This window comes from Macrotis lagotis, chromosome 5, assembly GCF_037893015.1.
Source record: "Macrotis lagotis isolate mMagLag1 chromosome 5, bilby.v1.9.chrom.fasta, whole genome shotgun sequence".
Lineage (NCBI taxonomy): Eukaryota > Metazoa > Chordata > Mammalia > Peramelemorphia > Peramelidae > Macrotis > Macrotis lagotis.
Window position 1 is genome coordinate 8,837,611 of NC_133662.1, and position 24,709 is coordinate 8,862,319.

A 24,709-nucleotide genomic window follows, 5' to 3' on the forward strand; every position below is an offset into this window, starting at 1 on the left:
TCAAAATCATCTAATTGGTTTTTGGTGATGTTCTCCAATTCTTCCTTAGTCATAAACTGCTCCCCTATCCATGGATCTAACAGGTAAACTAGTCCTTGATCTTCTAATTTGCTTATAGTATTGTTTTTTATGTCTAAGTCCTGTAACTATTTGCATCTTATCTTGGTAAAGGGTGTGAGGTGTTGTTCTAATCTAAGTTTCTTTCATACTAACTTCCAATTATCCCAGCAGTTTTTATCAAAGAGGGAATTTTTATCCCAATAGCTAGACTCTTTGGGTTTATCAAACAGCAAATTACTATAATCATCTCCTGCTTTTGTACCTAGTCTGTTCCACTAGTCCACCACTCTATTTCTTAGCCAATGCCAAATACTTTGATAACTGATGCTTTGTAATGTAATTTTAGATCACGTAAGGCTAAGCCACCTTCTTTTGCACTTCTTTTCATTAAGCTCTTGGAAATTCTTGACTTTTTATTTCTCCATATGAATTTGCTTGCAATTTTTTCTAACTCATTAAATAATTTTTTGGAATTTTGATTGGTAGGGCCCTAAACAGGTAGTTTAGTTTTGGTAGAACTGTCATTTTTATTATATTAGCTCTACCTATCCATGGGCAGTTCTGACTATGTATATTTATTATAAGGATTTGTCCTTTTTTTTCTTTCAATTAAAGGGGTTGGGAAGAAAATAGATTTTTCACTCATTGAAAAGAAACTTAATTTAAAAAAATATATTTATTTATTGAATTTTACAATTTTCCCCCTAATCTCTATTTCCCCTTACCCCCCACAGAAGGTAGTTTCCAGAAGGCAGTATGTTTCCATACTATACATTGATCTAAACTGAATGTAAAACTTAACTTTTTAAAAGAGGAGGTTGTCTTAAATGGCTTGTAGGAAAGCTGGTCCCAGAGACAGCTGCTGCAGCTAAGAGTAGAGAGGGGAATGAGAAAATCAAATAGATTCTATTTTATATTTGGCTTATTCTAATATCACTGCCTACATTTTGTATACCGTCCAAATCACATTAGTATAAAGTATTAAATTCAGAAATTCAACTTTCTTCTCCGTTATTTAAGTTTAGAAATTTGGTTTTCCTTCTAGTTACTGTCCTATTCTTATGTTATCTATTGTCCCTGAAGGATGCAGGTGGATACCAGAGAGTCTGGTCTGTAATCTCTTTAAGATTAGCCATCCAAGAAGTCTGGTTGTTATTGCTGTGATACTAACTACTCAGAAAGATGGTCAGGAGGGCCAAGAGACAACTCTATATGGAAAACTCCACCTCCATACCAACAGTTCCTTTCTTAGTTTTTCTTTCCCACCTTATCCCAATTTGATTCTTTGGAGCAGCAGCTTTATTATGCATCTCTCCAGGGGCTTTCAACTGAATTGAATATCACCAATGAATTTTCCATAGTGATAACATGGAAGGAGGGGTTGTCCTGAGCCCACATTCCCAGTTTCCAACCACTCATGTGGTTTTCTCCATCCATGGTACTACAGCTTTTCTAACCAATTATAGTTTTCCCCATCTAACTTTTGTATGTTCCTCTGTTTGTCTATAAAAATAATCTGATGGCCCTCCTTTGACGTCTTTTGACTTTCTGGGGAGCTAAAGACCTCTTTTATTGGTTACTTTCTCAGAATTTTGTTCCTCAATTTACCTGAATTTCAAACATTACGAGAGAGAGAGAGAGAGAGAGAGAGAGAGAGAGAGAAAGAGAGAGAGAGAGAGAGAGAGAGAAGAGGATTGTCTATGATTGACCCCAAGGCTTACTTCCTCTCTTTCAAAGAGTCCCTCCACTCCTATTACCCTGAACATGTAGGTTTCTATAGGAGAGAAAACAATTTGGCAGGTATTAATATTCCATGTTTCCCTTATAGCTAGATGATATACTCCACCCCCAAATTAGAGAAAGTACAGCCTTCATCAGAGACATCTCACAATACTTTACATCCTATAAGATCACTCAAAGAGTTAGCTCATATTAGAGCTACCTCAACTCATATCTTCTTCCTTTTAGGTCTCTCTCTCTTTTTCTTTCTCTGTAGGTCTCTTTTTCTCTATGTCTCTGTCTCTGTCTCAGTCTATTTATTAATCTTTCTCTCTTTCTCTGTGTTTCTCTGCCTCCCTTCCCACTCTTCATAACCTTCCTACCCTTATTCTTTATTTGGTTTCCATGGTCGCTTTGTAGAAGAGAAGGTTCTCACACTAAAGTAGAAGAAATCTCTAGAGCAAGAAGTGTGGAGATTGGTGAATATAGGAAATTGCCTTATTATATTTTTTTGTTTTTAATGTCAAATGTTTATTTCTATACCATAATTGCCTCAAGCACAATTTTTAAAGGAAAAGAATCAAAAAGGAAAGAAAAGGGCTTTTTTTTTCATTTTTCATATTTTCTCTGTAGCTAAAATGGAGGAAAAGAAACATTGTGGTACCATAAGCATCATTGCTTTCAGACTGTTCTAAAAAGCTGCATCTAAATATTTTCTGTGGATGCCATTTTTGAGTTGTGCTTATTATATTTCTTGAAGCAGAGAAAACTCCCTCAGTTGTAATTCAAGAGGGTATTGTCCTTATACTGAAGTCAATTAACACAGTAGTAGACTACTCAAAGTCCCCAGCTTCTAAGGTAAGAATTGATTATTTGACAAAAATTGCTAGGAAAGCAATTTGGCATAAACTAACACTGAATAACAAGACAAGATCCAGCTGAATCTGTGATTTAGACATAAAGAATGACATAGGGGTGGCTAGGTTGCACAGTGGATAAAGCACCAGCCCTGGAGTCAGGAGTACCTGGGTTCAAATCTGGTCTCAGACACTTAATAATTACCTAGCTGTGTGGCCTTGGGCAAGTCACTTAACCCCATTTGCCTTGCAAAAAAGCCTAAAAAAAGAATGACATAAACAAATTAGAATATCAAGAAAGAAATTACTTTCATGTTCTATGAATATGAAAAGAATTCATAACCAAAAAAAGATCATAGAATAGAAACAATTTTGATTGTATAAAATTAAGATTTTTTTTTTGCGCAAACAAATCCAATGATGCTGAAATTAGAAAGGAAAAATTTTTGTAACACATCTTTCTGAATAAGATCACCTTTCTAAAACATGTAAGGAATTGGTTCAAGTTTATAAGAATAAGAGTCATTCCCTAGTTGATAAATGGATACAAACAGGCAATTTTCAAAGGAAGAAATCTAAGCTATCAAGAACCATATGAAAAAAAATACTTTAAATCATTAATAATGAAAGAAATGCAATTTAAAGCAACTCCAAGATTCTACTTCTCTTTCATTGGATTGACAAAATTAATTTAAAAAAAAGGAAAATGACAAATGTTGGAGCGATCAGGGGAAAATAGGCACATTAACTTGGTAGAACTATAAATTGATATAGCCATTTTGAAAATCAATTTGGAACTATTCCCAAAAAGTCATTAAATTGTATGTACCCTTTGACTCAACAATATCATTACTAAATTATACCCCAAAAGAATCAGATAAAGAAGAAAAGGCGTCATATGTACAAAAATAGTTATATATTTAAGGGTATCTATCAATTATGAAATGGTTGAACAAATTATACTATATGAAATATAATAAATTCTATTATGCCATAAGAAATTATAAAAGAAACAATTTCATTGAAACCCAGAGATAGGCAAAATATCAATAACTAAAACCAAACAATTATGAAAACTCTGATCTATGCATGATTTCAGAGGACTCATGATGAAACATATCTCCTATTTCCTGACAGAGAGCTGAGATACTTTGTTTGCAGAATGAGACATATATTTTTTGTATCTGACCAATATGGAAATTTGTCTTGCTCAATATGCATATTTTTACAGGAATTTTGTTTTTGTCTTTTTCTTTTTTGATTAGAGGAATAAAAGTGCCTGTTCTTTGAAAAAATTAGTTTTAAAAAGTGAGGGTTGCCCTACATGATTGACAGGTAAAGCTGGTCCCCAGAGACCAACACAGCTGAGGGTAGAGAGGGGAGGGAGAGAAGACTGTTGCCTGTAACTGGCCCCAAGGCTTCTGCCTTTTCACTTCCTGTCCTCCAACCACTGGTTCCTGTTTCAGAGGAGTTTGGGGCCCTTGACTCCACCCCAGGACCAGACATAACTGACCAGAGCTTGGGAACTGGGAACTCATGAGTTCTACTTTCTGATGGGGGGAAGGGTATAGGGGTAGGGCAAAGAGTAAGTAGAAGGATAATGATTTTTAAAATTTGAAGGAACTTAAGAAATTCCTCCACCTCCCTCGCCCCCATCACTCATTCTACTCTCTTCTCCCTCAAGGAACCCAAATGTGCAGATTCCTAGACACAAATTTTCTTCCCTTGGTATGGTACTCTTAAGAAGTTAGTCACATGATTCTGTAGCATCCATCATGGGTCCATGCTTCCTTCTTTCCAACCCCCACCTCCTTTAGAGATCCAGTTTTGCAACTTGCAAGGGTCTCGGATCTGGAAAATATACAGACTCCAGAATGATCTTTGCTTCCTAGGGTAGAACAGAAGACTATTGTTTCTCTCTGTTGTCTTTTCGCCAGTCCTCCATTATAGATAATCCTAAAGTATTCAGAAAGAGAACAGCACCCCTAACTCAAATCCAATCTATGTACTTGTCATGGCATCACCTCCCTGATGTCATAGTCTTCTTTGAGAATTAAGGACAAAACATCATCATCAATCATGTCCAACTCTGGCTCCATTTGGGGTTTTCTTATTTTTCTTTTCTTTTATTGGAGTGGTTTTGCCATTTCCTTCTCCAGCTCATTTTACAGTTGAGGAACTGAGTCAAACTGGGTTAAGGAACATACTCAAGCTAGCTAGTGTCTGAAGCCAGATTTGAACTTAGGAAGATGAATCTTCCCGACTAGCCCAGGCATCCTTTTTAATGAGCCCCTTAGTTGCCCCAAATCAAATAGTAAATGCAATCTTTTCAATCCAAGAGTCTTCTCTGAAATATCCCATGATATTTCAGACCCCACAATCAATTTCATGCCTTGTCAATTCCACTAACTCAATATTTCTCACATTCATCCCTTTCTTTTTATTTACAGAACTAAAATAGTCCAAACCCTTATCATCTCTCTTCAAACCTTCATTTGGACTATTGCAATAGTCTTTTAATTAGTATTCTTACCTCCATTCTCTCTCCTCCCTAAACTACTCTCTGAACAGGTGCCAAACTGATATTCCTAAAGTTCATTCTTCTGCTTAAGAAACTTCAGTGGTTCCCCAATAGCATGATTGTAAAACCCAACTCCTTTTACCTTTTACCTTTTAGACTGGTTCTTCATAATCTGACTTGAATCCATTTTTCTAGGTTGATTACTTGTTGTTCCTAGTCATAAATTCTATACAGCAAGCTGACTGACTTGGTGCTCTTCCTGCCATCTTCTGATTCTAGGCCTTTGCACAAATTAACTTCCATATCTGGAATATCTTCTTTTCTTATCTCTGCCTCCTGGAACCTCTGGCTCCCTTCAGGGTTTAGCTCTTTTAAGTCTACTCTTTAAAAAGTCTTTCCTGTATGATTTCTCTCTCATCACACCCAATTTGGATCAATGTACAACATGGAAACAAAGTAAAGACTGACAGAGTGCTTTCCATGGGGGGAGGTAAGTAAGATTAGGGGAAAAATTGTAAAACTCAAATAAAATATTTAATAAAAATAGTCTAGGGACTTGCCTGAACTGATGCTGAGGGAAGTGAACAGAGCTAGGAAAAAATTATACACATTAATAATAACATCAACTATGATGGATGTAGATGAATAAGATGAACTCTCAACAGTTCAGTGATCAGTGTGTCTAGGTGGCACAGTGGATAGAGTAGAGCATGGGCCCTGGAGTCAGGAGTATCTGAGTTCAAATCTAGCCTCAGACACTTAATAATTACCTAGCTGTGTGGCCTTGGGCAAGCCATTTAACCCTATTGCCTTGCAAAAACTAAAACAAAACAAAACAAAAAAAAGTTCAGTGATCAAGGACAATTCTGAGATACCTGTTATAGAAAATGCCATCCACATTCAGAGAACAAACTATAGAGTCTGTCCTCCTCAACATGACTAACATGGATATATATTAAACGTGATCGCACATGTACAAAATATATCAGATTATTTGCTGCCATGGGAAGGGAGAACAAAAGGAAGGATGGTAGAAATATATGTATCTCAAAAACTTGCAAAAGGGTTATTGTTGAAAACTACCTTTGCATGTAATGAGGAGGGAATAAAATATTTTTAAAAAGTCTTTCCTGATTCTCCCATTTCCCCTTACTGTGTATTCTAGATGGCATAGTAGATAGAGCACTGGAGTCAGTGTGAAGTAGAATGGAATGGAGTCAGGAGTACATCAGAGATGAAATTGAGATTCAGAGAAAGAGAAACTCATTTTGCTCAAGGTCACAACTAGTAAGGGGAAGATCAAAGATTCCAACTCCAGTCTTCTGGCTTCAAGTTCAGTGCTTCAGGCAACCTCTTAAAGGAGCCTTGGCTGGGGGGGGGGGGGGGGGGCTAGGCTAGGTGGCAGTGGATAAAGCACTGGCTTTGGAGTCAGGAGTACCTGGGTTCAAATCTTGTCTCAGACACTTAATAATTACCTAGCTGTGTGGCCTTGGGCAAGCCACTTAACCCCGTTTGCCCTGCAAAAATCTAAAAAAATAAAATGAAATAAAAAAATAATGGAGCCTTAGAAATGGAATCAAGAGATCTGACCTGGGTTCAAATTCTGCACTACTTACTTGTTTACTATATGGCACAAGGCAAGTCCCTTACAGTCTCAGAACCAGTTTCTTTATCTGAAAAATTGTGATAAAACTTGCACTACCTATGTTACAGTAATTCTATCATCACCTTTCACTTGGTATGATGTACTATATTATATGCCAATTTTATCCATGTTACTATTTGTCACTCAATCTTAGCATTTAATAGAATCTTTGAGGTCCTCTGAGGGAAAGGACTGTGTATTAATTTTTACAAACCAGATACTATCTATCTTGTACCAAGAACTTGTTCAATTAATATTTATTTCCTGATTCTCTCCTTAGATATACACCTCAGTATCTCCGCATTTTTCTCAGCTGCATTTTATTGCAACTGGGACTGAGCCCTGTCATCCAGCATTGATCACCAGGAGTCTGGGTATTGACAAAGAGATGTAGAGGGTCTACCTATATCTCTCCTTCTTAGGTTATGATGCTTCTCCTGGGGATATAAATATCCAGCCACACAAACTTCATCTCTTTTTTCTTCCCCTCCCCCAATCCCCAATCCCCTAAGGGACCCAGGCATCAAGCCATATAGCACCCTACCTCCTTCCCGAGTTCAGAGAATCTAGGCTTCTAGTTGCCCTGCCCCATCTCTGGGTAAACAGGAAACCTGGTTGAGGGTTGATGGGGAAGAACCATGATGAGAGGAGGGGTATTTGGAAAGTCCCAGACAGGTGTGTACATGGTATGTGTGTGTGTGTGTGTGTGTGTGTGTGGGGTAACCCCACCCCTGGGGTATGAAAGACCCTTCTTTCTGGCTCAGGCTCTAGCTCAGTGCATCCATGGGGGCTCCAGGGCTGGAACCCTTTGCTGGTGGACCTAACAGGAAGGATTGCCTTTTGCTGGCCTCAGTAGGAGCTGCAGTATTGGGAACTCTGCTGCTGTCTGTTCCCCTCACTGTCCTGACTGTGTTGGCCCTGATGTCCCAAGAACAAGGGGGACAGGTGACCAGTGACTATTTGAGTCTCTCTCTGTAATTACACCTTTGTTATGGAGCATCTCTGTTTCTCGCTATTCCCTGGTTTCTTTCTGAGTTTCTGTGTCTTAGGCTCCCCCTGTCCACCTCTGTGAAATACCTGGCATCTCTAAATCCCTCTGTATCCTTTTGTGAGCATCGACACTCCCTACCTAATTTACTTCAACCATTGTCTTGTGTTTTCCTGATACTTGTGGATCAAAAAGCCTAGACTTTTCTACCTCTCCTTGGGTTTTCAGAACTTGATGCCCTCCTTTCTCTTTTTTCACACTCCTGTGACTCTCTGGACTGGGAAATGGGGATTGGTTGGGAGGAGAGAGAACTGGGAGCTGATGATCCAATTCTTGGATCCAAATGGAAGAGAAGGTAGTGATGACCATGTTTGAACTTCAGGTCACTGTCTCTCCACCCAGGTAGCTGACCTTTCTGGTCCAGGAGGACAATTGCTGCAGCAACTGGGTAAGGGTGGTTCCCAGAATCTATATATAGTCCCCAGGCCCTTCTTCCTACTATCCCCTTTCATATCACAACCCCTGACATCTAAAGTCATGATTTTCAGAATCTTCTCTCTCTCTCTCTCTCTCTCTCTCTCTCTCTCTCTCTCTCTCTCTCTCTCTCTCTCTCTCTCTCTCTCTCTCTCTCTCTCTCTCCCCCTGTAGGAAGGCATAAAGTAACGGTGGAGTCAAGATCAGATCTCATTCCTATTCCCCCAGCTGCACACCTCATAGGTAAGAGCCTGGATTTAACCAAGGGATGTGGAGGTAGGTTGAATTTGGGGAAGGTTTCAGATAAACCTAAAGTGAATTTCAAGTAAATCTGAGTTGGAGTCAAAACCCATCCTGTTCTTCACTGGTTTTTCCATAGGGTTCTTTGTCTCCTCTTCCCTTTTCCTATTGGCTTCTTTCTTCATTTCCCATTGTCTCATGTCAGCACCTTCCCAATCCTTTCCTATTTTCTTCCCCACTTCCATTCCTATTCCCTAATGGAATCCTTCCTATTTCTGGACTCCTTTTACCATTAATTTCTATCCTTCTGCTCCAGACTCATGTCCTAGCATCCCACAGATTCTCTCATTGTTTTAGCATCCTGGATCTTAGGCTCTCCCCCCATTCCTTACTCTGCCTCTTCCAACTTTTCTTCCACCCACTTAACCTGTTCCTACTCAGATTCCAAGGCAACTAACCTGTTCCTACTCAGATTCCAAGGCAACTTGCTTATCAGGACAGAATCATTTAGCTCAAGAGTTGTTTCTTCTTTTTTTTTTTGTTTTTTTGCAAGGCAATGGGGTTAAGTAGCTTGCTCAAGGCCACACAGCTAGGTAATTATTAAGTGTCTGAGATCGGATTTGAACTCAGGTACTCATGACTCCAGGACAGGTGCTCTATCCACTGTACTACCTAGCTACCCCTCAAGAGTTGTTTCTTAAAGAGGCAATGAGGGGCGGCTAGGTGGCATAGTGGATAAAGCACCCGCCCTGGAGTCAGGAGTACCTGGGTTCAAATCCAGCCTCAGACACTTAATAATTACCTAGCTGTGTGGCCTTGGGCAAGTCACTTAACCCCGTCTGCCTTACCAAAAAAAAAAAACCTAAAAAAAAAAGAGGCAATGTTCACCATTATTTTTCCACAGGTGTCTCAAAATCAGATCATGGACTCCACTGGGTGTCAGAACATGAGGAAGCATTTCTGAAGAGCGGAACACAGTTCTTGGGGGATGAAGGGCTATTGTCCCTTCCCCAAGATGGAATTTATTTCCTCTACTGTCACATCGGGTACAGAGGCCGAGCTCCCTCTGGTGGACAACAGCCTTGGTCTCATCATCGGGCCGGGGACCCAGGCGTCTCTGTTACCCTCAGCAGTTGGTTATATCGGGCTAAGGGGGCCTATGGGTCAGGGGAGCCAGAATTGTTACTTCAGGGGGCTGAAACTGTGCGGCAGGCCAGGAGGGGTGAACAGGGCACTTTGTGGTATGCCAGTGTAGGGTTTGGAGGGTTGGTTCAGCTTCGAGGGGGTGAGAGAATCTATGTTAATGTCAGTCACCTTGACATGGTGGACTTCAGGAGGGGGAAGACGTTCTTTGGGGCTGTAATGGTAGCATAAGGGTCTCCTAAATCCTATGTTCCTTGCTGGGAATTTCAGTGATTTGGTTGGGGGGGAGGGGGATGTGAGGTAGAGTCCTAGGGAAAATGAAGGCTAAATGGCCAGATAAGTAGGTCCTAAAGGTTGGAGAGAGGGAAGGAGGGAGAAATGAGATCATAATTGTATTAGAGTTTCTTGATGAGTGAAGTTTTGTCCTGACAATAAAGGTTGCCTCCTCTATCCTATCTTTTGGTCTATGTTTCCTTTGCTCACCACTCCACCATGACACACTCCATTTCCATTCCATGGTCATCCCATCCATGACACATCCCCCCATGTTGTATAACCCCTCTTCCTCTACTCAGCCTGATCATAGTTTGAAATTTAAAGTAATCTAGTCCAACTTCTTCATTGAGATGGTATTGAGAATTTAAATGAGTTAACATCACACAGAAGAGACAAGATTCAAACTCAGATCTTCTAGCTCTGGCAGCTAGGTGGCTCAATGAATAGAGTACTGTCCTTGGATTCAGGAGGATGGGAATTCAAATCTGGCCTCAGACACTGGCCATTTACTAACTGTGTGACCTTGGGTAAGTTACTTAACCCTGATTGCCCCTCATCCAGGGCCATCTCCAATCATCCTGATTCATATCTGGCCACTGGACCCAGAAGACTCTGGAGGAGAAAGTGGGGTTGATAACCTAGCACAGCACTCCCTCACTCAAATCCAATTCATGTGTTTGTCATGGCATCACCTCCCTGATGTCATGGTCTTCTTTGAAAGTAAAGGACAGGGGGCAGCTAGGTGGCGCAGTGGAGAAAGCACTGGCCCTGGAGTCAGGAGTACATGGGTTCAAATTCAGTCTCAGACACTTAATCATTACCTAGCTGTGTGGCCTTGGGCAAGCCACTTAACCCCATTTGCCTTGCAAAAAACCTAAAAAAAAAAAGTAAAGGACAAAACATTATTATTATAGTGCTCTTTTCCTGCTAAATATAAAAGAATCCTCTCATCACTTTGTAAAGCTCCAGCCTAGCACCCCTTTTTTGTCAAGAAGACTTACTGCCTATCATTTTTCCAGTCAAAGTTTGAGATATTCAAGGGAAAGAAGACTAGAGGGACTTAACACTCCAGATACATTCATCAGTCTCTACTCTTGTCTCTAGTCTCTTTATAGTTATCCCTGAATCAACTTTTTTTTTCCCTCCAGGATCAATAATCAAGAGGGGAATTGTGTATTTCTCCTATCAAGGAAAGAGTTTAATGCAATTGATAGTTCTACCATTCAAAATTATGAGGGCCTAGAATGCTGGCAAGGCCATAAAAATATTATGTCTGGGCTCCTATGATCTCTTCCTGAGTTAGACCAATGGAGTTATGATGCTTCTTTCCCCTGAAGAGTTCTGGGGCCAGGACTTTCATGAAAGAAGAAGAAACATATGAGGATTGGAAGATATGGAAGGAAATGAGTTGTTCTCATTTCAGAGAGAAACTGTATGGCAAAGAGGAAAGGCTATCATGTCCTAGAGAGGGAAAACAGGGCTGGCGGGGGGGGGGGGCGGGTTGGAGAAAATTATCATGTCATGGGGAGACAAAAGAGAAAGAAAAAGTTTCTGAGGAGAATATTCTTAAATCCAAGGCAGAATGGAAAGACCTAGTCCCCAGTTCACACTTTAGGTCCCCAGTTCCAGGAACAGTGGGGGAAATGGGGTGAGTAACAACATCATCCGCCCTACCACCAATGACCCATTTATCGTTCCAGTGTGGAGGAGGTGGATGGGGGACTCAACACTCTATCTAGGTCAGTCTTGTCTTAGGTCCTTGGCTCCTTTCATTCCTCTGCAGATTAGTTGCTCTGAAAAACATAATTTGTTCATCTATATAGCAAAACTGGGGGTGGAGGTGGGAGTGGGTGGGGAGAAGAAAACTCTGACCATCTATAGTTTTATCTCTGTCTCTGTCTTACTCTACATCCTCCTTTCTCCCATTGTATCCCAAATTAGCCTGGGAGACAGGTTCCATTTTCAGAATAGCCTTTGTACTAGTTTTGATTTCCTCAAACTTCTTTAGCCTTATTCCTTGGAGTATAGGAAAGGTAAGGGGAAAGCTGGGAGTGCAGGAAAACTAGATCCCTGAAAGGAGTCTGGGGGGGAAGGAAATTGGGCAACTGTACACCTGGTTCCCTAGAAGTTCTTTACTCTCCTTCTTTACTCTCTCAGGTCACAAAATCTGGAAACTTCACCTGAGATGTGGGGAATTCCCCTGAGAGCAATTGGAATTCCCAGAACTGGAAATTCCCAATTCTCTAGGTATGATTTCCTTTGCCTGGCTTCATTCTCATAGGTGTTCATAGGATTTAGAACTGAAAAGGAAATTAAAGACCTTTGGTTGAAGGAATTGGGGATATTTAACTTGGAGATAAAAGGACTGGGAAGGGGGTTTAGGGGGAGGGGTTAGGATAATAGCTCTTCCCCATTCAATCGAAAGACTGTTCTGTTGGGGTGGGATTGGATTTGTTCAGATTAACCTCAGAAGACAGAACCAGGAGTAAAGTGGGATGGGAGTAATTTTAAAGAGGCTATTATTTTATTTTGATTTGGGTGGAGGGGGACTGTCCAAAAGTGTAATGGGCTACCTTGAGAAGTGGGGAATTTCCCCTCCTTTCCTTTGATGATCCCTTTTCAGCTATGTGATAATGACAATTCCTTTCAGCTATGAGTTGGACAATGATAGTTGCTATGTGATCTAATTCAATTCCCTCATTTTACAGAGTAAGACATTGAGGTGAGAGATATTAACAATTTGTCTAAGGTCACACAATAGTGTCAGGACAGGTGTTTGACTCTGTTTAATGATTTCTCCAAGATAACACACTTCCTCTTTGTTGATAATACCTAAAAATTCCTCAGAAAGGAGGAAAGTCACTCAGGTGGAGCCAGATGCTCTATTTACAACAGCTTGCTTCTAATCATATCAAAATCTCTCTTTGATTTGAGAACATTCCCAATAGAAATCGAACCCCATTTTCCCCTGCTGAAGAAGAAAAATTGATTTCAGAATGAGATGGGAACACCAGCGTTCTTGCCTGAGGAAGCAAGAAGTCAGTTGCATGGGATCTAAGAAAGTATGAGTGTAAATAATAGAAATTGGTAATAAATTAAGTCCTAAAGAAGTTGGCAGTGAAATGGAGGACAAATGTATGATAGGGTCAATGGAGAAGTCAAGCAAATGGGTACTGGAGGTAGAAGGGGATAAAATCAATGTGTGGGTAGGAATATGACCTTATGGAGAAGGAATTCTTCCATGACAGGAGGGAGGAGAGAATTTTTGAAGTATGGTGTTGAGGGAGTTCAATTGACTTGGTAAAGGAAGAGGCTATTCTTTGTTTCTAAGTATCAGGGTATGAGTATGATTTTTCTATTCTTTCTGTGAGCTCTCCTTAATTCTATAATCTTGGAACCTAAGGACTAAAGATGAGGAAGAGATTGTAAAGAAGCTCTCACATCCAGGGGAGAAGGAATTGGGAGCTGGAGAGGAAAGTTTTTGAAATGAGGTAGCTAGAGGAAATAAAACAACTGAATAAATCAATGCACCATGATCTCCCAAATACATAAGTCATAAATAATAATCTCATAAAATTCCAAGTGTTTTCAAAGCAAAGTTTATTTCTCGCCACTGACAAATAGGGCGCTTACAGACACAACTCCCTTGGGGAGCAGAGGTTCAGCGACACAGCGACATAGCCACTAGATCAGCAATATAATAACATCAGATAATTTTTTTAAATTGACAGATGGGAAAGTGAACGAGGAGCAAGGATAGGAGCACCCCTCGCTTTGCTCCATTTTCACAGAAAATACTCCTGAGCTGGGGAAACCTCAACATCTGGGTCCCCCATGAATGCTAACCTCCTTAATAAATATATTCAAGAATAAATAAATAAATAAATAAATATGCAATAAATAAATAAATAAACATATTATCTAGTTATAAATAAACAGAAGCCACCCAGGGGCAAAAGGCAAGGCTTCTGTATTACAATACATAGAACAGGAATGATCTGGATTTTGATTCATTTCCGGACCATGTCAGATATATATATCTCAGGAACTGTTCTCCAGTAAAGAAGGTCCTTTCCCTCAGGTCAGGCTTCAAGGGTTGGCCCTTTTTCTAAGGTTTTGGGTAATGGACTAGGTCCTGGGTTACCAACTTTGTTCTAGGGTCTGAATTTGTTTCAGTAGATGGATTTTTATGTTATTCTGGAACCTATATATGTGTTCCTTAATGCAGAGCCAATATCATTTTATATTAGTACTTGTACTTTGCTGACCCTTGTTTTCTCATTGTTTTTTGTCATATTCTAGAATGTTCTTAACACGAATTCCCAGTCTTTAAACCATTTTTCAGACCCAGAAAAGGAAGGAAATCAAGAAGCATTAAGGAAGATTGATAAAGTTGAATGAGGGGTTAGACAGGGCATGAGAGGAGGTAGGGGGAAGGCTTCCATTCTTCTCTCAAAGGGCAATGACCCCAAAATAGACCTGGCCAGACTCAGCAAAGTCGAGATAGTTCGGATAGTTGGTGTCAGCACTGAGCTTATCACCCATCTCAAGCTGGAAGACACCACCCAGGTAGATTGGTTCAAACCAGAGACTGGTTTCCCCAGCTCCTTGTAATGCCTTCTGACATGGACTCTTGATGGCAGCAAGGAGGCTGACTTTCTTTTTGTAGGAGGGTGCAACTCGGGAGATGGTATGGGTGAGCAGGAGTTCACTGGCACAGTCCTCACCCTTGAAAAGAAGCTGGGAGTAAACCAGGTAGAGCCCAGTGGATGGCACCACCAGTTGGTTGTCTTTCAGTTCTATACCATTTTTCAGGAGGGCATTGGCACGTCCACTCAACCACTGGAGCTGCCCCTCTGCGCTTTGATTAGCTGTAGGGAAAGAGGAAGGAACAGTTGTATCCATATGTTTCTTTTGAATGTCATCTTCCACATTTTGTTTCCTGAACTTTGTTTCCCACATCTTATTTCTAATGTTTAAGACATTCTTTATGTTCTCTTCATTCTGGTTCTTCCAGCTCTGGCCATCTTCTTCTCCACCCTCTTCTATAGGTTCTGCTTTATCCCCAAAGTTTCATATTGACTCTCAACTGAGCCTTGACTCCAGGTCCCATTTGGTCCCCATTCCAAAATTTCAGGTTCTTACCTACAACATGAGCTACTGGCTTGTCACTTTCAGTCTGACAAGATCCTGGGATGGGGAAGAAAAGAGAAGGAAAAAATGAAGGTTTCAAACTGAGTTTTAGCTCTCTTTCATTCCCTCCCCACACCAGAGACCAAAATTCAGAGATGCTTCTATCCCCTAAGAACTGTTCCCCCCATCCCTATTTCCAACATCATCCTAGATATGTCCCACTTGGGAATGAAGTTTTAGGAGATTAGGATCATCAACAACGGACACTTACTGACTCTCTGGGTCAGAGGTTTCATGGCAAAAATGGCATCTGGGAACTCCTAGAGAAGAAAGGACAAGATCAGTGATGAATTATGGCCAGAGTTAAGAGAGAAGTTGAGATGTATATTTAGATGCTAGACATGCCTCTCTTAATTCTCATCTCTTTCCCTCATTTCTCTCTCCCTTATTCCATCTTTCTTTTTGTTTCTCTCAGTATCCCCCCATTTATCCTTCTTAGTATTTCTCCCCTTTTCTTCCTTTCTCTCCATCATGCTCTTTCTTTTTCCATCTGTCTCCCTTATTGCAATTTCCTCTTCTTGTCATATTTCTCCTTGTCTTTATCTCCTTTCCTCATCTGTCCTTGGTTCCCTCAATCTCTCTCTGATCCTCTTTCTATAACCAAATAAGTTATCTCTCTCACCTCTTCCTTCTGGGGCCCAATCACCCCAAAGTGCAGCAGGCAAAAGAGAATGGTGGCCCCAGCAAGAAGAATGAAGGAGCTAATTGTGAGGCAGAGGCAGCGTCCAAGGCCTTGGGGCCCCCTTGCCTTCCTTTGGAGTGCCTCTTCTGCCAGCTCCACATCTTGGATCATGTTCTCTGTGCTCATGGTTCCTGTTTTGTGGAGCTGCTCAGTTTCCAGAGGGGTTGTTTTGGAAGAGCCTGAAGTCCAAATTTGTAGTTCGTTGATGCAGAGAAACAAATGGCCCAGTGTATGGATGTGTGTGTGTGTGTGTGTGAGAGAGAGAGAGAGAGAGAGAGAGAGAGAGAGAGAGAGAGAGAGAGCCCAGTGGTTTGAATTTTTTCAGAGAACCTCTCTGAACCTCTCACTCTCTGATTAGTCCCCTGATGTTCTCTGTATGGGAGCTTCTGTCAAGTCAGTGAGTGAGCAGCTGCCTTTATAAGCCCCAAGGGGAGGGTGTGAGGAGGGCGGGGGAGAAGGTTCTCTCACCCAGAGGGCGGAAAACTTCCCTGGTGGAGAAACCCATGAGCTCATCTGGAGGAAGCTGTAGTGGGGGCCCTGTCAACCTTCCCCAAATTTCCTCTCAGTTTCTTCCTCCCAATAGGGGTGGGTATTGGAAAGTTGGACTTGAGGTTATCCAAGAGTCCAGGGATATCACTCCGCTTAACATCAATGATGACTTTAGGAAGGAAGGTGTCAGGAACTAATTCCCCAGGCCTCTGGCCTCTTAGATCTTAAGACACTATTCAAGAAAGGCTAGGTCTTGAGGAAAATTTAGGTTTTTCAAATTCAGATGATTGGAACCCTAAAAGAAGAAAAAACTGAGATCTGAGTTTTGGAGCCCTTTGAGTGAAGAGGGAGGAGAAGGGAGATAGTAGTTTGGAATCTGAGTTTCTTAAAGAAGTAGGGACATCCCAAAGAGGATGAAACCAAACCTGTAAAGGTCCTACTTTCATTCTGACCTCAGGACTCACATCATGGGTTTCATTCTTGAACTACAGGAATTTTTGGATCCTTTATAGGTTTGTTAATATAGGTTGTAATTATAGGTTCCCCAAATCCTTCATGATTCCCTCAGGGCATCTTTATGTCAAGATATATATTCCCAGAAGCCCCAAAAGATTTTTATAACACTCACAAAAACACCTTTATCACTCATGTCTTCTAGAATCCCTGTATTACTTTCATTCTCTCATTTTCTCCCCATTTGTCCTCCTGTTTCCTCATGTATCCTTCACTTCCAACTTGACTCCTAGAATCTTCCCCTTTTGTATCCCCCTCCACCAAGACCCCTATATAATCCCATCCTTTAAAAAGACACAGACATTTCAGAGGAAAAATATTTATTGAACTTTACTGAGAGCATAGGTCCAGATATGGTCCCTAGAACTCTGTTGTCCCCATTTTTACAAGCCCTTCTCCTTCTCACCTGACCACCTCCCTCCTTCCCTCATTCCTTTTCTATTTTTTTCTCTGTTTTGTCTCTGTCTCTATCTGATATTTCTTCCTGAGATAACTGTCTTTTCTATCTCCCTCTTCCCTTTCTCAGCTTCTCTATAAATAAATAATTTATAATCATCATTCATAAATAAATTTTCCCCATTCCCTATTTCAACCAACCTTTGATATCCACTTCATACATCCTTTCTTTCTTTTTCCTTTCCATGACGAGGCTTAAACCCCACTCTATTAACCAGTCAACCAAATTACTTTTGTCTGGGTATTTCTGATTAGATTTGAAATTCTCAGGCCAGCATATGGAAATGGGTCAGGCAGGAGTGGAGGGGTGTGTGGTTACTTTCAAACCACCCAGAATTCCATCTCTGAAAGTTGCAGAGAAAGGAAATACTTGAAAGAAACTGAAGCGATGGTGGAAGCAGAGAGTGATAGTGTGGACCTTTAAAGCTGTAGGAACAGAGGAAAGGGACATGGAGGTGGGCCTTGAAGTCATTTTCCTCTTTATTTTTCTATTTCTCTATAGCGCAAAGGCCCCAAAAAAGACACAACTAGGCAACTGAAGCAGATGAGAAACACCATCTGTATGAGTAGATAGTCGATCTCCCTGGGTGAGCAGGAACACAGCTCCTTGGTAGACTGATCTCATCCAGGGCCCTTGGGACCCTGGGCACACAGACTTTTGGGCACTCAGGAGAGGTACATGAACCTGGTACTTGGAGGAGAAGAGGAGCACCTCATGGCTCAGGTAGAGTGGGATGGGAGTAACCTCAGAACAGCTGGCCCCTGAGAAAACAACCTGGGAGTAAACAAAGTAAAGACCACTTGTGGGGACCAACAAGGAGTTATTGCTTAGAGAGAAGCCATGTTGGAGGAAAGCGTGGTCTGTGCTTGCCCTCCAATGTATAGAGTCCTGGGCACTGGGATCTCCTAGAGGAGAGACACAGAAATCGCAGTGTTATGGGGTTGGAGAGAACAAATGGTCACTGAGAAGGGGAGAAAAGTGGGAGCTGGATGCTTGAGTCTATGAGAGAAATGGAGAAAATGTAACTAGATTCTTACCAACAAGGTGGGCAGCTGGTTTGAGGGTGTCTCTTATGAGCCTCTTCTGGCTGGGATGTTGAGCTGAATGAGGTGGGGCTGGACTAGATGAGTGGGAGTTATCAGGATTGAGAGCACCCTATGAAAGAGCATGGTTAAGAAAGTACCAGAGGACCAAAATTTCTTTCTTGCCCCTTTAAGCTCCTGACCCCCCCCCCCAGGTCATCCCCTTTCCTTTTGTCTCTCACCTGAGCCCCTGGTGGCTGCAGCCAAAGCAGCTGGAGGCTCAGTGCCCCCAGGAAGCACAGGACTCCAGATGAGATCATGGGGAGAACCTGAGAAGAGAGAAAGAGAAAGTAGAGAAGGGCCCAGGGTGGAGATATTGGGGGGGGGAGAGGGAGAAAAAGAAAAGGAAATGGGAAATAAGTACAGAGAGAAACAGGAAGATATGGAAAACATAATGACATAAAGAAGCTGACAGCGATACTAAGACAGAAATCCAAGGCACATGTAGAGAGAAAAACAGAAGTACAGAGACTAATTGACAGAAATGAGACACAGAAACAGAAACAGGCAGAGAGGAACAGAAACAGAAGCAGATAGAGACTGACAGAGAGAAAATCAGAGACCCAGAAACAGTGAGGTGGAGACCAAACTCTACACAGACCAGAAAGGGGCAGGTGGAAATAATAGACACAGGAAGCTTTGGTGAGGCAACGTGAAATCAGGGGGTTTTAAGGGCTAGGGGGAATGGCTCAGGGTTCAGGAGTGTCTCAGCCAGGAGCCCCTACCTGTTATGAGCTGGGCTTCCTGACCAGGATGCCCGGGTCCCTTTATAGAGGAAGCGGCAGCAGGGCGGGAGGGCTCAGGGCTCTAGCTTGGCCGGGGGAAGCCCCCGGGGCTTAGGAGAAGGAGCTGGTGTTTCTACCGAAGGCAGGAAAGGTTGAGGCTGGGAGGAAGAATCAAAGGTTGGGGGCTAGGAGACGATTTCTGGGAAAAGGAAATAGGGTTAAGAAGATTCAGGGAGAAAGTAACTTGAATGTAAAGGGGAAAGCGGAATGAATTGGGAGAGCCCCCAGAGATTTTCCAGATTTTTATTTTCTTTATTACCTTCCACTCTTGCTCCCAGACTGTGCTACCCCCCCATTTTCCTCCTTATTCCCACTATTTATATTTATCCTACTTGCAATACACAAACTCCTGATGTCTCCTATTCCTTAGCCCCTATAAAATCCACCAAAGAGCCTATCATGTAACCATGTGAAATAGATTCCCTCTTCCAGACTGAGTCTGCATAGAATTGTCTTCCTTTGTAATCTCACCCCTCAGGTGTACATAAATCTCTTGATCATAATTTATGCTACAAAACATCAAGCAAATCTGTACAAAACTGTACTTGTATGTTCTGAGCTATATACATGAAAAAAAGGTATATTGGCTATAATGAACTTCAACTCACTCTTCTACTTCCACTGACAAAATTCACACACACACACACACAAACATTCTTGTCTCTCAAATCTATCCCTCACTCCCTAAATTTATCATCACCCCTCTTTGTATCTGTCATTTCCTCCTTCTCCCTTCCCCTTTTTAATTTCCTTTCCTTTTCCTTATATCTGGGCTTGTCTGTCTATCTCACTATCTCTCTACGATCTCTGTTCTTTTTAGTCTTTTCTTGTGTTTTTGTTTCTTTCTGTGTTTTTTTCTGATCCAGGATTTCTGAACTTTGATAGTGTGGGCAGATAAAAGACAGGGAGACAGATACCTGGGAAGAATGGGTCAAATAAGTATGATGCACACTCAATCCAAATAATTGTGAGAGAGAGAAAGAGGAGGAGACTGACAGAGACAGAATGGAGAGAGAGAGAAGTTAGAAAAGAGGAAAATGAAGAGCCTGAAGCTTGAGAGGTGAGGAATTTGAGACACTTGGAGTAGTGCGCGTGTAAACCTGGGTGTAAGAAGAATTAGAAGAGACCAGGAAGAGACTGGGCAGAGAGACAAAGACTGAAGGACCAAGAGATGAGAATCAGAGAGAGAGAGAGAGAGAGAGAGAGAGAGAGAGAGAGAGAGAGAGAGAGAGAGAGAGAGAGAGAGAGGAGAGACAGAGGGACAGAGAGAGAGAGAAAGACAAAGACAGACAGACAGACAGACTGAGGATTTGAGGGGGTGCACTGAGGGAGAGAGAACTGGGGGAGGGGTAAACTGAGAGAAGGGTTATGAACTCTTGAGACTAGGAAAGTCAAAGGCTGAGAGAGGATGCCTGAACTAGGGTCAATAGCATGCTATTTTCCTGAGATCCAGTTAAGAATTTTCAATGTTTCAGAAATTGAGCAGGATTCAGTTTCTCTCTGTTGGAGAGGCAGCTGGTTGTTTGGAGATGGGGATAGGGTTTCCCTGTATGTGAAGGATGATAATGTGGAGAGCTGGCTTCAACCTAACTTCATGGTAAGGTGGAGAAGGAAGGCTTTTGCAAAGAAATTAATGAAATCATTACACTGAATTTGAGAACCAGATAGAATAATGTTAGAAATGAGACTAGTCAAATACAATTCTGAAGGACTTACGATGATGAATGTTATCTAGCCTCAGAAAAAGAGCTGATAATTTTTACAATACAGATTGAAGCATATTTATTTTTAAACTTTAGTTTTCTTGAGATCTGTTTTTTGAGAGGGAGAGGAGTCTATATTTTCTTTCTTAACATGACTATTAGGGAAATGTTTTGAATGACTATACATTTATAGCCTGTATCAACTTGATCAAATCAAATAAGACCCTATAACCCAATCCCAGCCTGGAATTTAACACTAATCTATCTTAAATTTAACTCCATCTTTAATTCCAATTCTAACTCATCCCCAACCCTGAATTAAACCCCAAATCAAAGCCAATCACAACCTCATAATGATCTCAGTACTGACCTTCCAAATCCATTTGATCCTTTATTCTCAATAAAAATACAATCTCTACTCCAACCCTAACTTTAAACCCTAATCTGTACTTCTAACCTGAACTCCCAACACTAATGTTATTGACCTCATCCTATTAAACCCATTTTTAACCTTAACTATACATTCAATAAAGATTTGTTGAAGGTATAACATGGGCAAATTCCCATGGAAAGTACAAAGAAGAATAAGACACAGCTGTCCTTGTAATGCTTGGAATTTAGTAGGGGAAATTATATATATATCCAAATAATTTTAATACAAGGTAATATGTAACGTGTCAAAAGAGAGCCACAAAGTATTTTATAATAATTTAGGGGAGAGAATATCTGCCTCATCATTAACCTAATTCTTCCTCTATAATTTTTTCCCATTTTAGATCTTATTCAACCCCAACCCCAATCCTACCCCTGAAACAGATATTAGCCACCAATTTCTACCCCAACCCCAATACCAACCTCATTGGTAATCCCAAATCTTAATATTGACACTCAATCTCACTAGCCTCAATTCTTTTTTTTCAGTTAGCTTATAAATTTATTTATTCATTCAATATTTTATTTTCCCCAGTTACATGTAAAAACAATTTTTAATGTTCATTTTTTAAAACTTTGAGTTCCAAATTCTCTCCCTTCCTCCCTCCACAGTGCCCCCCTCCCCACAATGAGAAAGCAAGTTGATGCCAGTTATAAATGTATAGTCATACAAAATATTTCCCTAAGTCATATTGAGAAAGAAAACATAGGACCCTCTCCCCCTCAAAAAACAAACCTCAAGAAAACTAAAGTTTAAAAAAAGTATGCTTCAATCTGTTTTTGAAAATTATCAGCTATTTCTCTGAGGATGGGTAGCATTTTTCATCATAAGTCCTTCAGAGTTGTTTTGGGTTATTGCATTGACTAGCTTCATTTCTTTCTTTCTTTCTTTCTTTCTTTTTTTTTGGTGGCTTGCCCAAGGCCACACAGCCAGGTAATTATTAAGTGTCTGAGGTTGGATTTGAACTCAGGTGCTCCTGACTCCAAGGCCAGTCCTCTATTCACTGCGCCACCTAGCAGCCCCCTAACTAGTCTCATTTTTAACATTATTCTGTCAGTCTTATACCAATACAACTTCTATTGTAACTCAAATTCCTAGCTTTGATTCTGATTCTGGAGTTCACAAGGACATAATTCATCTCTCCCCATTTCTTAGCTGTTAAGAACCTGAGTCACTAATCAGGGTGATCCCTGCCCCCCACCCCAACAAGGGCACAGGATGCCTGGGTGCCTGGCCCCAGGGACTTGAAGGAAGCTAAGGGCCCCTAGGGGACCAGTATTTTTATCAGCCTCAGTAGCAAGAGACACAGAACCGGAAACTATGTGGTGAGAGAAAGTGAACTTCACCCTCATCTCAGGGGAACCCCCTTATGGGTTGGGGGGCCAGACACTTTGAGAGGTTCGGAGCTTAGGAAGAGTTGAGGAATTGGGGGTGGTGAGATACATTTGGATATGTATTACTTTACATAACATCTGTAAGGGAGAAAACAATTGAGAAAACTTAGAGATCAAGAAAAACACTGGGCACAGAGAAATCAAGAAAAACACTGGGCACAGAGAAATGTTGCAATTTTTTTCTTTATTAGAAACAAATATTGTATTCCAGACATATGCAATAATCCTTTTCTTTCTGTATTGTTAAAGTATTTTCCCTTTTGTATTGGCCTTGCAAACCCCCATTTAACTGGATCCTAGTGGGGACAAACTCTAAATGTGACACCATACACTCCCTAGTATGTACCCCTATGTCTTTGTGACTTCCAGGCTGTTCTGGTTTGTGGCAGTGGCCAGGATCTGGGTAGTAGTCTGACCTCAGTCATGTATATAGCCTGTTAACAGAGATGTCCCTGGAGTGTGCCTTGTCTTTGTGGATTCCAGGATCAGGTATTCTTGTTGTTCAGACAGGACATAATCTGAACTGGGCCCTGAAACCCAGAACATGCACAGGGTAGAGAGAGAACCTAGGCACAAAGAAGGGGAGAATCCTTGAAGCATGCAGTCCATGCAGTTAACACCGGGCACTAGAATGTCCACTGTGCATGTTGTAATATAGAAAGAAAAAAATTACATTTCTCTGAGCTCAGTGTTCCCCTGCTTCATATTGGGTTAAGGGGGAGGGGCTGCCAAGAAATCAGTACTTCCTGTCCCTTCTCTTCACTGGGCCCTCTTATCCAGAGTATAAACCTCACAATTCCCAATCCTGGGGTGGTTTGAATGCCAGTTCCAAAATCTCTGAGGTCTATGAGGAACTGGATGCCCAGGTTGTTCACAGCTCAAAGTCCCTTCTAAATCACAGCAGTTCCCTCTGAGAATCTTCAGTTTCTCAGAGACCATAGGTTCCTTCAAAAGGCTTCTGTCCTACATCCCAACTTTGTCTTTCTCAGAAAACCTCATCCACATTCACATGCACATAGAATATCCACACTCCCATTTAGTTCAATTAAAATCCAAAAGGCATGTATTAAATACCTACTATACACCAGGCACTGTTCTGTGCTAGGGATCCAAAGACAAAAAACCCCCCAAAAAACTATCGTTGTTCTTAAGGGGCTTACATTCTACCAGAGTGGGAGTAGGTCAAAATAGGGAGGGAGAGGAACAGTTCTTATGATGTAGGAAGATTAGTTCAGTCCAAGTGAAAAACTCATGATTCTCTGACCTGAGAGTGTGAGTGTATAAAGAAAATAGTTTTATCAAAAGAGAGAAAGTGAGGGGTGGTTAAAGAAGTCTTTAAAGGTCATGTGGGGTTTGGTCCCAGTAGATTTAATAGACAGATCAACTGCTAATTAACTTGCTCAGAGAGAGGCAAATAAAAGAAAGTAGAACACTGGCCAGACTCCCTTTAAATGTCCCTTAGGGTCCGTAGAAGGGGTGAAGTCTTTGGAAGTAGTTGGGAGTCTTATATTAGAGTTTGCTTTAGGAGGGTGTCCTACCTGGTTTAAAGTGACATACTATCAATCATGTGTAATCTAACTTAACTCACAGGTGAGTGCATGGCCAGGGTCAAAATAAAGATTAAGAGGAACCATTTTAACAGTGTAGGAAAGATTACAAAAATCAATTCCAAATATATATATATTATATATATATATGTGCATGTATGTAGCTATCATATAGATACACATATGTAAGATATATCAAAAGTGGAGACTATATATAATTATATATGATTATATATATATATATAATATATATTTGATTACAGGATTTAAATATTTTAACAGTGCAGAAAAGATTACAAAAATTTGTTTCCAACTATAATATTTTAGTGCCCATAATTTCCTGCATCACTTAAATAGAAAATACAAAGTCTTTTGAGGGGAGGGACATTAAGAGCTGGAAGGATCAAAAAAGGCCCTTTGTCAGAGATGGTATTTGAGCTGAACTATGGAGGAAGACAAGGTTATAAAAAGGAAGAGATGTGGAGAACCTTTTAAGTGTGGAACATAT

General features: G+C 41.0%; 3 protein-coding genes across 4 annotated transcripts; 1 reads left to right on the plus strand and 2 right to left on the minus strand.

Moving 5' to 3' along the window:
- Positions 1-7,483: 7,483 nt before the first annotated feature.
- Positions 7,484-10,217, plus strand: LTB (lymphotoxin beta). Its single transcript, XM_074236720.1, has 4 exons — positions 7,484-7,747; positions 8,193-8,238; positions 8,439-8,507; positions 9,409-10,217. The coding sequence occupies exons 1-4, from the start codon at positions 7,586-7,588 to the stop codon at positions 9,876-9,878; spliced, it is 747 nt and encodes a 248-aa protein (XP_074092821.1). The 5' UTR covers positions 7,484-7,585; the 3' UTR covers positions 9,879-10,217.
- A 3,318-nt stretch (positions 10,218-13,535) lies between these two features.
- On the minus strand, positions 13,536-16,167 carry TNF (tumor necrosis factor). Its single transcript, XM_074190145.1, has 4 exons — positions 15,739-16,167; positions 15,328-15,376; positions 15,069-15,113; positions 13,536-14,794 (listed from the first exon to the last, which is right to left on the minus strand). The coding sequence occupies exons 1-4, from the start codon at positions 15,922-15,924 to the stop codon at positions 14,376-14,378; spliced, it is 699 nt and encodes a 232-aa protein (XP_074046246.1). The 5' UTR covers positions 15,925-16,167; the 3' UTR covers positions 13,536-14,375.
- Positions 16,168-17,103: 936 nt separating this feature from the next.
- LTA (lymphotoxin alpha) lies at positions 17,104-19,105 on the minus strand. 2 transcript variants are annotated; one of them, XM_074190147.1, is made up of 4 exons: positions 19,065-19,105; positions 18,522-18,608; positions 18,295-18,412; positions 17,104-18,162 (listed from the first exon to the last, which is right to left on the minus strand). In XM_074190147.1, exons 2-4 carry the CDS (start codon positions 18,597-18,599, stop codon positions 17,753-17,755), a joined length of 606 nt encoding a protein of 201 aa, XP_074046248.1. In that variant the 5' UTR covers positions 18,600-18,608; positions 19,065-19,105; the 3' UTR covers positions 17,104-17,752. The 2 variants fall into 2 exon arrangements, with proteins under 2 accessions (XP_074046248.1, XP_074046247.1); XM_074190146.1 differs by lacking the exon at positions 19,065-19,105 and having other exon boundaries at positions 18,522-19,048.
- Positions 19,106-24,709: the final 5,604 nt, after the last annotated feature.